We start from the raw sequence: 11,754 nt of genomic DNA on the forward strand, positions 1-11,754 counted from the left end.
AATGCATGCATCCAGGAAGGACTTACTGAGAGAGCTGAGCACCTCTTATTTGGTGGTAATAGCCAGACTCGTTCAGTAGCAGTTTTCTTAAGACATCTGGTTCTTACGGCTGTGTCTGGAGGGAGAGGTGTTCCAGGAAAGTCCTTTGAGAGCCAACGAGCTAGAAAACAGCGCCCGAGTTGTTCCCCGGTGTGCCGTGGTGCTGAGGCAGGTGGCCGGATCATGCCATGGCTATTTATGACCCCGATGGGTGTTTACTTATGCGTTTCTGGGTTTCTAAACTGCAAGTGAAAATTGAGATTGGGATTCTTTTTAATCTTTTATCCAACCTGTCTAGCCCTCAGTCCTTTGAATCCTGCAGGGATTTCGCAGCTGGTTGTGAAGCATCTTCTGAGCTATTGTGTTTTACAGCTCAGACTAAAGGCAAAGTAGATGCCAAATTAAACCGATGCGATGTTTTGGCTTCCCTTAATATCTCAGACTGCAATTTTGGTGGCAGTTAGCAGTTACTGCACGAGTAGCGGCATCATGCTTGCCCCCGGTGTAGTCTGGATAGCTGGGAATCACTGCAGCCATCCCAAATTAAGATGAAAATCAGAAGCTTTGGAGATAACATTGCCCTAACAGGGGTTGGGGGCTACGCTGGGGGTCAAATTTGGATTACAGTCTCTCCTCTCCTGGTGAATTGCTGAGGGTACCTCCACTTACTAATACAAGAGGCCGTGACAGATCATCGGAGAGCCATCCCCAGCACTCTGCTTCTGCAAACCCATCGCACTGTGTCGCCCTGCTTGACACGAGCCACAGAAGTGGACGGCTCAGGATCGCCTGCAAGACAGCCCAGAGGCCGTGGACGCGCTGTTCTGTATCCCATTAAGCCGTACCCGTCTCTCATTGCACCATCGCATCGCAGGTATGGATTGGGAAAGGCAGTTGTGGCTGCCCCCAAGAGATTCCTCCTCCGGTTATTTTTGCGCTGGTTGTGTTTTGTTTCTTACCTGTATAAGAAAGGAGGTCTCAAGAGGACCTTATTTTCTGGAAGTTTTATGCATCTCGCCTGGGTGATGTACCCTCTGGCCACGTAGGGTTGACTTCTCTCAGTCATGAGTTAAAAAACTTGGGAGATCCCAAACACCCAATTCACGCTTAGTTTATAGGGACAGGGCGCCTTTGCTGTTTCGGTGGCAGCCGAAGGACCCAGGGGTTTGCAAAGGGTTTGGGGATTGTTGGGAATGAAAGAGACTGTCTAAATCCCGGGTATTAAGTGAAACTCCTCAGCTGACTCTGCTTGGGTTACACCCTTTGCTTTATTTTTATGGCAGGTTCTGGCTATTCTTTGACTTCCTTCACCCTTTAATCCAAGTGTCAAATCAGGGCATGGATCCAATGCAAACAAACCCAAACCCACCAGGCCAGTCCTGCTTCCATCCGTCCCCTTCCCGGGCTCCCCAAACTGCAAACCCAGTTGAGCATTTTGGGCCACCTCCCCTCTCCTGTGGGTTGCTCCACCAGCTTTGCTACGGGCCCAGCAGCACGGGGAGCGGTCTGAAATAACCCCGCTGCTTCGGGGAAGCCCAGGTGAGAACAGGGCTTTGCTTTCATCCGTGAAAATCATCTTTTGGACAGTCAGCCTTGTTCCTGGGCGCTGCTGGTTGCTGCTGGCTGGGCTTCTTGAGGTCGACTCGCGAGCGGGGAGCTTGATCGTAGCAGCTTTTCTCCAACTATGTGAAGTTTGTCCAGAAAAAACAAGGTGGGACTGAAGCCGATGCCTTGGAAGAAAGCCTCGTGGCGCTGAAGAATTAACTCCTTGTAACGCCAGCAGCCGTTGCTTTCTCCGGATGAGGTGAAGAGGAGCCACCCTTCCCCACCGTGCATGAAGGGAGGATTTGTGCCGTTGGTTGCAGCTCCCTAAGTCTCGGCGTAAAGAAATGGCGGCGAAGGGAGGACATCAAACACAAATAGGGTTGGTGGTTTTGTTTTTTAATACCTTCAGGGGACTTCGTACAAGAGAGCAAACCCCAAGAGCTGCCCTAACCATAGCAGCAGCAAACAAAGACCTCAGTGTCCTCTGGAAGGTGGCACCTGAAGATGAGTAATGCAGTGGTTGCATCACGTTTAGAGCAAGCATGAGCATGAAGTATCTGTTCTACCTCTTGATTTAAAAAAAAACAAACAAATGCTGAAGACCTTGAGTATTTGCCTGAGCTTTCACACACCCTGTTCATCACTTCCCTCCTTTCTTCAGGGGAACAAGCGATCATGCAGGCACTTGCAAGAAGACGGTGCTTGTCCCGCACGCTTGAGCGGGAGCCGGTGTAAACTGAGTTGGGGAGGTCTCTGCTGACTTGCGCTTGCTTGAGGTCCAGCCTTGGGCAGTTCGGAGGCTGGTGAACATCCTGTTCCCTGGCCTGGGGGCGGCCGGAGCAACGGTTGTTTTGAAATCAGGGTTTTTGAGGCCAAGGTTTTTATTTTCAAACTTAAAGCCAGCACCTAAATCTGTAGCAAGGTAGCAAAGCATAAGGGAGGAAAAAAAAACCCTACTGATTTCTTAGGACCTCTGGAAAGCTTGACTACTTCCACATGCCACCTTTAGGTTTGCCTGTGCTGTTAGTTAACCCCAGGCTCTCCTCCCTGCATGCCACCGGGGACAAAAACCTCATGTGTCCTGCAAAAAAACCCCAAACCGACTCACTTTTTCACCCGACAGTGTAGATGCAGCATGTGCTGCGGTAGGTGCCCTATAACTGTGATACCCTGATGCTTCTCTGGGTTTAGGTGCCGAGACACCGGGCTCAGAAAGCATTGACCTCTGTTTGGAAAGAGTACAGCACGCTACGAAGATGCTATTTGTATTTATACCTGATTGTCTGATTTTTAATGGTTCCTAGCACGCCATGGCGGTAAGGTTTGGGCAGGTGCAAACGTGCTGGAGTCTTATTCGTGATTAAAACTCGCTCTGAAAGGTTTCATCTGTGCCCGACTGTGTTTCTTCCGTAGACAGTTGTGGTCGGGGTGTGGGATCTGCGTGGGAGCCCTGCCAGCCCCTCTTGCTTTGTCAGCCTCATCCCTAACTGCAGCGAGGCTGTGGGCAGGCAGCGCGTCAGCCCGTGGCTTTACGGACCTGTGCAACCAGCTGAAATTACCCTCCTGAGGACCATTTCATGGTCGCTAAGCCCAAGACGGCCTCTGAGGACAAACCAGCCCAGGTCTGTGCTGGCTGGATGGCCACATCCAGAGAGTTCTAGACAATGGCTCAACGTCCAAGTGGAAACTAGTAACAAGGTGTGTCCCTCAATGGTCTGTACTGGGACCAATACTCTTGAATATCTTCATCGATGGTGTAGTGGGATTGACTTTGCAGGTGACACCAGGCTGAGTGGTGCAGTTGATTTGCTGGAGGGAAGAGATGCCATCCAGAGGGACCTTGACAGACTTAAGGAGTGGGCCCATGCAAATCTCATGATGTTCAACAAGGCCAAGTGCAAGGTCCTGCACCTGGGCCAATCCCCAGTATCAATAGAGATGATTGAGAGCAGCCCTGCCGAGAAGGACTTGGGGGTACTGGTGGGTGAAACGCTGGACATGAGCCGGCAATGTGCGCTCGCAGCCCAGAAGGCCAGTCGTATCCTGGGCTGCATCCAAAGCAGCGTGGCCAGCAGGTCGAGGGAGGGGATTCTGACCCTCTACTCTGCTCGGGGGAGACCCCACCTGCAGCACTGCCTCCAGCTCTGGGGCCCTCAGCGTAAGAAAGACACGGACCTGTTGGAGCGGGTCCAGAGGAGGCCACAAAAATGATCAGGGGGATGGAACACCTCTGCTATGAGGAAAGGCTGAGAGAGTTGGGGTTGTTCAGCCTGGAGAAGAGAAGGCTTCGGGGAGACCTTACTGCAGCCTGTCAGTACTTAAAGGGGGCTTATAAAAAAGATGGGGACAAACTCTTTAGCAGGGCCTGTTGCGACAGGACAAGGGGGAACGGCTTTAAACTAAAGGGGGGTAGATTCAGACTAGAGATAAGGAAGAAATGTTTTACACTGAGGGTGGTGAAGCACTGGCCCAGGTTGCCCAGAGAGGTGGTGGATGCCCCATCCCTGGAAACATTCCAGGTCAGGCTGGACGGGGCTCTGAGCAACCTGCTCTAGTTGAAGATGTCCCTGCCCACGGCAGGGGGGTTGGACTAGATGGCCTTTAGAGGTCCCTTCCAACCCAAACCATTCTGTGATTCTATGATTCTATAAAAATAGGCTTGTTTTTATAGTGGTCACAGGCTTTTAGGGGCACGTTGGCTGAGGTTTTTAGAGGACACTGACATGATGAAAAACAAGCTCCGCCACACCCCCAAAAACTTTTAGTCCTTGTTTCCCAGGGATGCTTCCCACGTCTCGCTGAAACCTGGGGACAAGGGCTGGGACTGGGGAAAACCTCTTCCCCCTGGCCAGCTTGCAAAGGGGTTGGGGGAAATCCTGAGTCCTGGAAGAAAACGGAGGCTGGAATCAACATCCCAAAGAAATTGGCAGGAAGGTGATGCTGTTTGGGGACAAAGGGACAAGTCCCTCACTTCCCTAAGAGATGCTCTCTGACCAACCAGCTCACCGGATCCTTCTTGTGGACTGGAGGAGCCGGTTGGGGGAGGAAAAGGTGCCCGTGGGTTTTTGGGGAGGTGGTTTTTGGGGAATTGGCACCGATTTGTGATGGGAGTGTGAAAAGCTTCAAAACCTGCAGGTTTTGTTGCAGCTGGGGTTGCGGGGAGCCTCTTCCCCCCGTGGTGCCGCTTGGCGGTGCTGCTCCTCCCGGTAAGAGCAGCAAAACCTCCCCGGGGAGTGGGAAATATTTAACCGGCAGGGTCTGCACCAGCCACATTTTCGCGGGAGAAAGACAAATCCTGGAAAAGCTTTGAAAATCTGCTCTCCAAAACAAGCCCGGGCGGCTTTCCGTGGGCGGGCGGCAAAGGCATCGCGGGTCCCCCCGAGCCAAGATGCTCTTTTATTCCAGCAAAGCTCTTAAGTCTGCAAATACGGGCCCCATTTCACCTGTATTTGTTTGGGTTTTTTTTCCCCCCCCCTTATCCTGGGTAAAAATGAATAGCAACAACAAATCACCTCCGGGCGATTCAGTTCCTACCTCCGGGCTTCAAGTTCTCCGTGTCGCAAAAAAGCTTTTTCGCATTCCCCAGATCTGTCAGTAACAGAATTCCCGCTGATCTCGGCTCGGGGCGGGGGGGTGGGGGGGGGGGCGTTTTTAAGGAGAAAAACAGGAATTGAGGGGAAGTTGTGCAAACCCAGCCTGGCTGGGGGGAGATGGGGAGTGTGGGGCCGGTTGTGCCTCCTTGGATGGGATGAAAATAGGGCAAAAAATGGGAACGGAGGGACGGCAAAGCAGTTATTTCTTAGTTTTGGCTTTGCCTGGGATCACTTTTTTTTTGGGCATCTCTTCTTGCAAGGGCTGATTTGGGGCTAGTATGGACCAAAGTGGGAAATTATGGTGGTTTTTTTTTTTTTAAGCTATAAAGAAGGGAAGGCGCTGGGCTCTAAAGCTGCGGAGATGGGGATGCGGGTCTTTATTGTTTGTTTATCTCCGGGGGTGATTTATAGAGCTACAGCACCATCCTCCTGCCTAGCCCGGGGGACAAAAGAGGGAAAGGGCCCCAAAAATCTCCTCCAGCTGGGACATGGGGGGCTGTGGTTACGTGGGGCTGCCGGCACGCCGGCAAGCGGGGCCGCGTGCGTGGTGGCTGAGGTCATGGCGCTATTAATTTCCCGTTAAAAGCCCCGACGGCTCCCGGCGCTGCAGGGATGGAAAATGAAGCAGCTCCGATTGCGGCCGCTGCAGTTAACCCCTGCGAGGATGTCTGACTTTCTGGACTGAGAGAGCCAAATCCCATGGTACCAACGATAGACTACATCCCTTGAAGGTTGATGGTCACCACCTTGGCCACCCTGTGGCTGCTGTGGGTCCTCATCCAGCTCCTGGGGGGCTCAGGGACCCTTGAAACGACCGGGAAACCCTCCTGGCACCTGCAAAGGCTTCATCCAATTTAATCCCCCACCAGCCGGCCGGGCTGGAGCCGTATCTGCCCACCCTGTGACGTTGGAAACCCGGCCATCGCTGAGCGCCTGGGGGCCGGCGGCTGGTTGCATTTCACACTCAAAAACCCCCTGGAGCTGAGACCGGGGGCTTATTTTGGTAACTTGAACTTGGGAAACCCCTCAGCCGTGGAAGGGGGGAGAGGAGCCTCGTGAAATGCGGTGGCAGCTGGGGGCTCCCGGCGTCCCCACGAGGAGCCCCAAGTGTCTTCGCAAAATCCCTTGGGGCTTTATGCTGAGCCTTGGGAACACTGGGGAAATGAGATGGGGGGTGGGGGGGCCGGGGAGGTGTCCCCCTCCTTGCAGTAGGTCGCAGGGCATTAGAGCAGCCCTGGGGCTGCTCTCAGCTCATCTTGAGCCCCAACAAACTACCCGGCATTGGAAGAGCATGGGGGCCCCTGTCTTGGATCCCTCTCCTGGTCACACTTGTCCCCATCTCCTGGTTCTGGTCCCCTCTTCTTGTCCCACTTGTCTCCTGCTCCCACTTATCCCCAGCCCGAAGACTTGTCCTTGTCTCCTGGTCCCACTTGTCCTCATCCCCTGGTCCTACCAGTCCCTTCTCCTGGTCTAACTTGTCTCCATCTCCTGATCCTGCTTGTCCTTGTCCCCTGGTCCTACTGGTCCCTTCTCCTGGTCCAACTTGTCTCCATCTCTTGGTCCTGCTTGTCCTTGTCCCCTGGTCCCACTGGTCCTTGTACCCTTGTCCCACTGGTCCCTTCTGGTCCAATTTGTCTTCATCTCCTGGTTCCACTTGTCCCTGTCTCCTGATCCCACTTGTTCCATCTTTTGGTTGCATTTTTTCCCCTCTTCTGGTTCTTTTTGTCCCCAGCTCCTGGTCCCACTGGTCCCCTCTCTTGGTCACGCTTGTCCCCAACTCCTGGTCTCATTTGTTTCCCTCTCCTGGTCCTGTTGGTCTCCCGGTACCATTTGTCCCCTCTCCTTCTCCTACTCATCCCCATCTCCCTGTCCCACCTGTCCCCTCGTCCCACTTGTCCCCTCCCCTGGCCCTGCTCTCGGGGGCAGCAGAGGCAGTTTTGGTGCAGACCCGGCAGGATTCAGCGCAGACTTTCAGGGCCGGAGCCTTTCCCCACCGTGGGAAGCCCAACGCAGCCCCCCAAGCCCCATCACTGGATGCCCTGGCAAGCGCGGCCGAGAGGGTAACACGATTTTGGCCCGGCTGTGAGCTGAGTCCAAGGAAACTCGTGTCATTCAAAGCAGCTCCGGTGCTTTGGATGCTGTTGGGGCACCTGCGTCGTGGTGGTACCCAGAGTCCCACATGCGACAGAGAGGCTAATGCCAAAAAAAAAAGGGAGTAAAACCAACTGCTCCGGTCCCAAAATCAGGCACTTTGCCCCGAAGCAATGCCCCATCTGGTGCAACCTCGGGCTCAGCGCTGGGTCTGGCACCAAATTGCTCCATTCAGCATCATCTTGGCCATCCCCGGGCACCGTTGCCCATACTGCCCTGTGCCCCGTGCCCGGTCATGGGGTGATTTGTGGTGTTTTTTTTTTTTTTTTCTTAATTTCTCCCACAGACAGTAATTTCTCCTTTCACAAATAACCTGAAAGTGGAAAATCAGCGAGAAAAAGCACTTTAAAACAAGTTTAAAAACACCCCTGAGAAATGAAACGTTTTTCCGCCAAACTAAATATTGGAACGACGTATTTGCAAAGGGCTTTTTGGGGTTTCGTTAAGTTATTTATTCCCCTGTGCAGAACCTGGCTTCCTGCAGCCCAACCGAGCTCTCCTCCGTGGCATCCCCTAACCCCTCGCCCCACCAACCCGGATCAACCCCACTTCAAAAATCTTTCTTTTTCCTCACTTTTTTATGGCAGCCGGGTGTCGAGGGGCCTCCCCTTCCCGTGGGCAGCGACATTTCCCAGGCAATACGTCATGTTTGCTTAAGAGCAGAGTTATTGCCGGGGAGGAGGCAGGGAGCCGCAGCCCCGTGGGGCTGCGGGAGGGGGGGAACAAATGGGGAAAATGGGGAAAAAAAAATCCTCCCCTTCTTTTCAACGTCCTTTGGGAGGGCTCAGAAAAGCTCCTTGGTTCCTCTTGAAGGGGTCTCAGTATTGTTTCCCCAACGTTTAATTAATGTGTTTTTAAAGCCCAGTTGTTGAAATATTATTAAAATGTCTCATTTTGCTAAAATAAAAGGTCATGGGGAGAATTTGTGACTGATTCAGCAGCGCTGGAGCAGAAGCATCTCCGGTCCCCCACGGTGGGTGACACTGGGGGGTTCATGAGCTGCTTTTCTCCTAAAAAGTATCATTTTAGAGAAAACCTGTGTCCAGGTGAAGCAGAACTGTGAGCAGGGGAAGGGGAGCGATGGGGGGGTACGGTTGGGCCCCTGTTTTCGGGTGGTGCTGGAGCCCTTGGTGGCTTTTTTGTTGGAAAGGCTGGAGGAAAATATACGGAAAGGTGGTGGAAGTTTGTTTGCCAGCTGTGGAGATGGGATCAGCTGCTACAGTCTGCATCCAGGAGATCCCCCCAAGTCCCATCCCAAGGGATCCCCCATGCCCTATCCTGCAGGATCGTCTGTGTCCCGTTCTAGGTGATCCCCATGTCTGATCCTAGATGAACGCCCAGGTCCCACCCCAGGTGATCCCCCATGGTCCATTCTAAGTGATCCCTCCTCTGCCACCCCATGTGGTCCCCCCTCAGGTCCCATCTTAGATGATCCCCCGGGTCTTATTCCAAGGGATCTCCCAGTACTCAGCTGAGATAATCCCCCAAGCCCCATCCTAGATGGTCCCCCATGTCTCACCCCTCCATGGTGACCCTCCTCCAGGACCCCTCTTAGCTGATCCCCCATGTCTTATCTCAAGGGATGCCCCAGGTCCTAGCCTAGGTGATCCCCCAGGACCCATCTCAGGTGACCCCTAATCCAGGTCCCACACTAGATGATCCCCCAGGACCCATCCCAGGTGATCCCTACCCCAGGTCCCATCCTGCAATCTCCATCCCCAGGTGCAGGGGACCATCCTGACCAGGTTTTGGGGTGGCAATGGCGGGTCTCTCCCTTGGCACCCTACGTCCCCCCTTTTCTCCCCACCTCCCAGGCACCGGGTGCATCGCCTGTACCCGTTCAATTCATTTAATCATTAAGCAATGCCCGATCCAAACCGCCCCGTGAGTCACGGATCTGCCCCGCGTGGCGGGAGGCAGTGTGCAAGCTCCGAGACGAATCCTGCACACCCCGTCAGCTCCTTCCCCTCCAGCGGGGCGATTTGGGCCTCGAAAGCTGGATTTGGGAAGCAAAATCCCTTCCCTTGGCAATGCTGAAGCAAACAGGACCCTCCCGTCTGTCTGTCTGTCCATCCCGAGCGACGCTGGTGGAAACCTTCCCGCCGCTCTCCTGAGCATCCAACTGGGGGAGAAATGGGCAAACGTCTCCGGTGCAAAAGCACAAATAAACTGCCGCTGCTGATGGGGCCGCAAGGCCGGTGTTCTGGACAGGGTCCAGCCTCCTGTTAAAGACCATCGTTAAGAAAAACCAGCTCAGGATAAGCAGTGTGAAAAAATACTCTGGAAATTAAACCACCCCAGAATAGAAGGAGAAAAAGTCAAGCCTAAAAATACAGGGTATGATTTTGCCTCTGAAACAGCATTAATAAATAATCATGTTTTCTGGAAGGTCTAATTTTAGCGGCTCAGGCACAATAGCCTGGTGTGACCCCCTTCGCTTGTCTTGATTTTGCTGGATTTGGGCTTTTTTTTTGCCAGGCTTTGCCCCGCTCTTGTCCCCTGCAGAGCTGCGGGCAGGTTGGGTGCACGAGCAAGAGGGCAGCACGTGGTGAAGGTGCCGGGTGCCGGGCTGGGGGCCGTGCCTGGGGTGGAGCGAGCGTGGATGTGCTCAGCCCTGCCGGCCGGCGTGCAGGCACCTGCCCGTTTTTCCCAGTGTTGGAAAAACAACCGGGATTGCCAAAGATCCCGGCCCCAGGGATAGGCTGGATGTGGGGGGGGGGTGAGGTCCTCGCGGCAGCTTGAACATCCCCGGAGCTGCGATATCCCCCGTGAAACAGCTATGCCCCGCTCACACCGCCTCCCCGTTTGCTCGTTAGTGCCTGAGCATTAATAAGACCCATTATAATTAATTCAGCTTCGAATCCCACTGTGTAGGGAATCACCTCAGCCCGGGGCGGGAGGGCTGCTGCAATTGGGTTTCACCCTCTTTGTGGGGAAACTGAGTCACGGGGAGCATGACAGGGTGGATTATGGCCAGGAAAGGTGAATCCTGCTCTACTTATCTTTGGGATGGGGATTAGGGCTAAGCCCAGCTGCCAACTCTCCTCTTAGCTTGGGCGGGCGGAGAGAAAAGGGCCCCCAACACCCTGGGAGTGCAGATAGACCCCAAAAGCGATGGGGATTTGGAGTGGGGACGGCCACAACCCAGGGGGCTGCAGCTGGAGGGTGCCCAGCACCCATCAGGGGCATCTTTCCAGCTTGTAGGGAAAAAGGAGGCGGGGGGGGAGAGGAGGAGGGTGATGCGGGGCTTGACCCTGGCTGGGATGCACCGATGTCGGTGATTTGGGGAGGCTGTTTTTTAGCAGGGACTCCAAAGAGAAGCTGAAGGAAGCACTGGCAGCCACCAGGACGCGGGAGGACATTTCTTTATTGGACTCGGCGTGGTGCCGGGGGACACGTGGTGGCCAGCGGCACCTCTATGGACACGAGGGGTGCATCTCGTGGGGAGCAGTGGGGAGGTAACCCCCCGTGTCCATCTGCACACCCTGAGCTCCATCCTGCCAGGTGGGACGCCCGCATCCGACAGAGACGCTGGCTGGTGACGCTCCGGCTGGGATAAATGAGGATTTTCCAGCCCAGGATGGTGGAGAGAAGGCAGTAGGGGATGGAGGGGCTGGGGTATCACCACGACCTCTGTTCCCTACAAAGAAATTAAGGAAAAATTAAAAAAAGCTCCACGAACATCGATTTTTCCAACCGCCAGCAAGAGTTGCAGGGCAGGAGGTGGTCGGGATGGGCAATATCCAAGATTTGGGGTGGCCGTTGCGATGGGTGGGGTGGACCCCCATTGGTCTGGGGCTTTGCATGGGTGTGGGGTTGGGCACGAAGCTGCATCCCAGCGAGTTACCTGTGGGATGGGGTTGGAGGTGGTGGTGGTGGGGGCTCACTTCTCCGTCATCATCCTCACGAACTCCTCGTAGTTGACCTGCCCGTCATTGTTGCAGTCGGCCTCCTTGATCATCTCGTCCACCTCCTCGTCCGTCAGCTTCTCACCCAGGTTGGTCATGACGTGCCGCAGCTCTGCCGCGCTGATGTAGCCGTTGCCATCCTTATCAAAGACGCGGAAAGCCTCGCGGATCTCCTCCTCGCTGTCCGTGTCCCTCATCTTCCTTGCCATCAGAGAGAGGAACTCGGGGAAATCGATGGTGCCGCTGCCGTCGGCGTCCACCTCCCCCACCATGTCCTGCAGCTCCGCTTCGGTGGGGTTTTGCCCCAGCGAGCGCATGACAGTGCCCAACTCCTTCGTGGTGATGCAACCATCTCCATCCCGGTCGAAAAGGGAAAAAGCCTCCTTGAATTCGGCGATCTGCTCCTCCGACAGCCGCTCGGCCATGGTGCTCCCCGCTTGCATGCGGCTCTGCCCCGGCACGCTGCGGCGCGCCGGCAGGGAGGCGTGGATGGGGCCTCCTCCCTCCTTCCCTGCCTC

The 11,754-nt window shown here is 54.7% G+C and overlaps 1 protein-coding gene across 1 annotated transcript; it reads right to left on the minus strand.

The window, feature by feature from the left end:
* Nucleotides 1–10,675: 10,675 nt before the first annotated feature.
* On the minus strand, nt 10,676–11,754 carry LOC143155642 (calmodulin, striated muscle). Its single transcript, XM_076328612.1, has 2 exons — nt 11,176–11,754; nt 10,676–10,968 (listed from the first exon to the last, which is right to left on the minus strand). The coding sequence occupies exon 1, from the start codon at nt 11,677–11,679 to the stop codon at nt 11,212–11,214; it is 468 nt and encodes a 155-aa protein (XP_076184727.1). The 5' UTR covers nt 11,680–11,754; the 3' UTR covers nt 10,676–10,968; nt 11,176–11,211.

This window comes from Aptenodytes patagonicus, chromosome 1, assembly GCF_965638725.1.
Source record: "Aptenodytes patagonicus chromosome 1, bAptPat1.pri.cur, whole genome shotgun sequence".
NCBI classification, from domain to species: domain Eukaryota; kingdom Metazoa; phylum Chordata; class Aves; order Sphenisciformes; family Spheniscidae; genus Aptenodytes; species Aptenodytes patagonicus.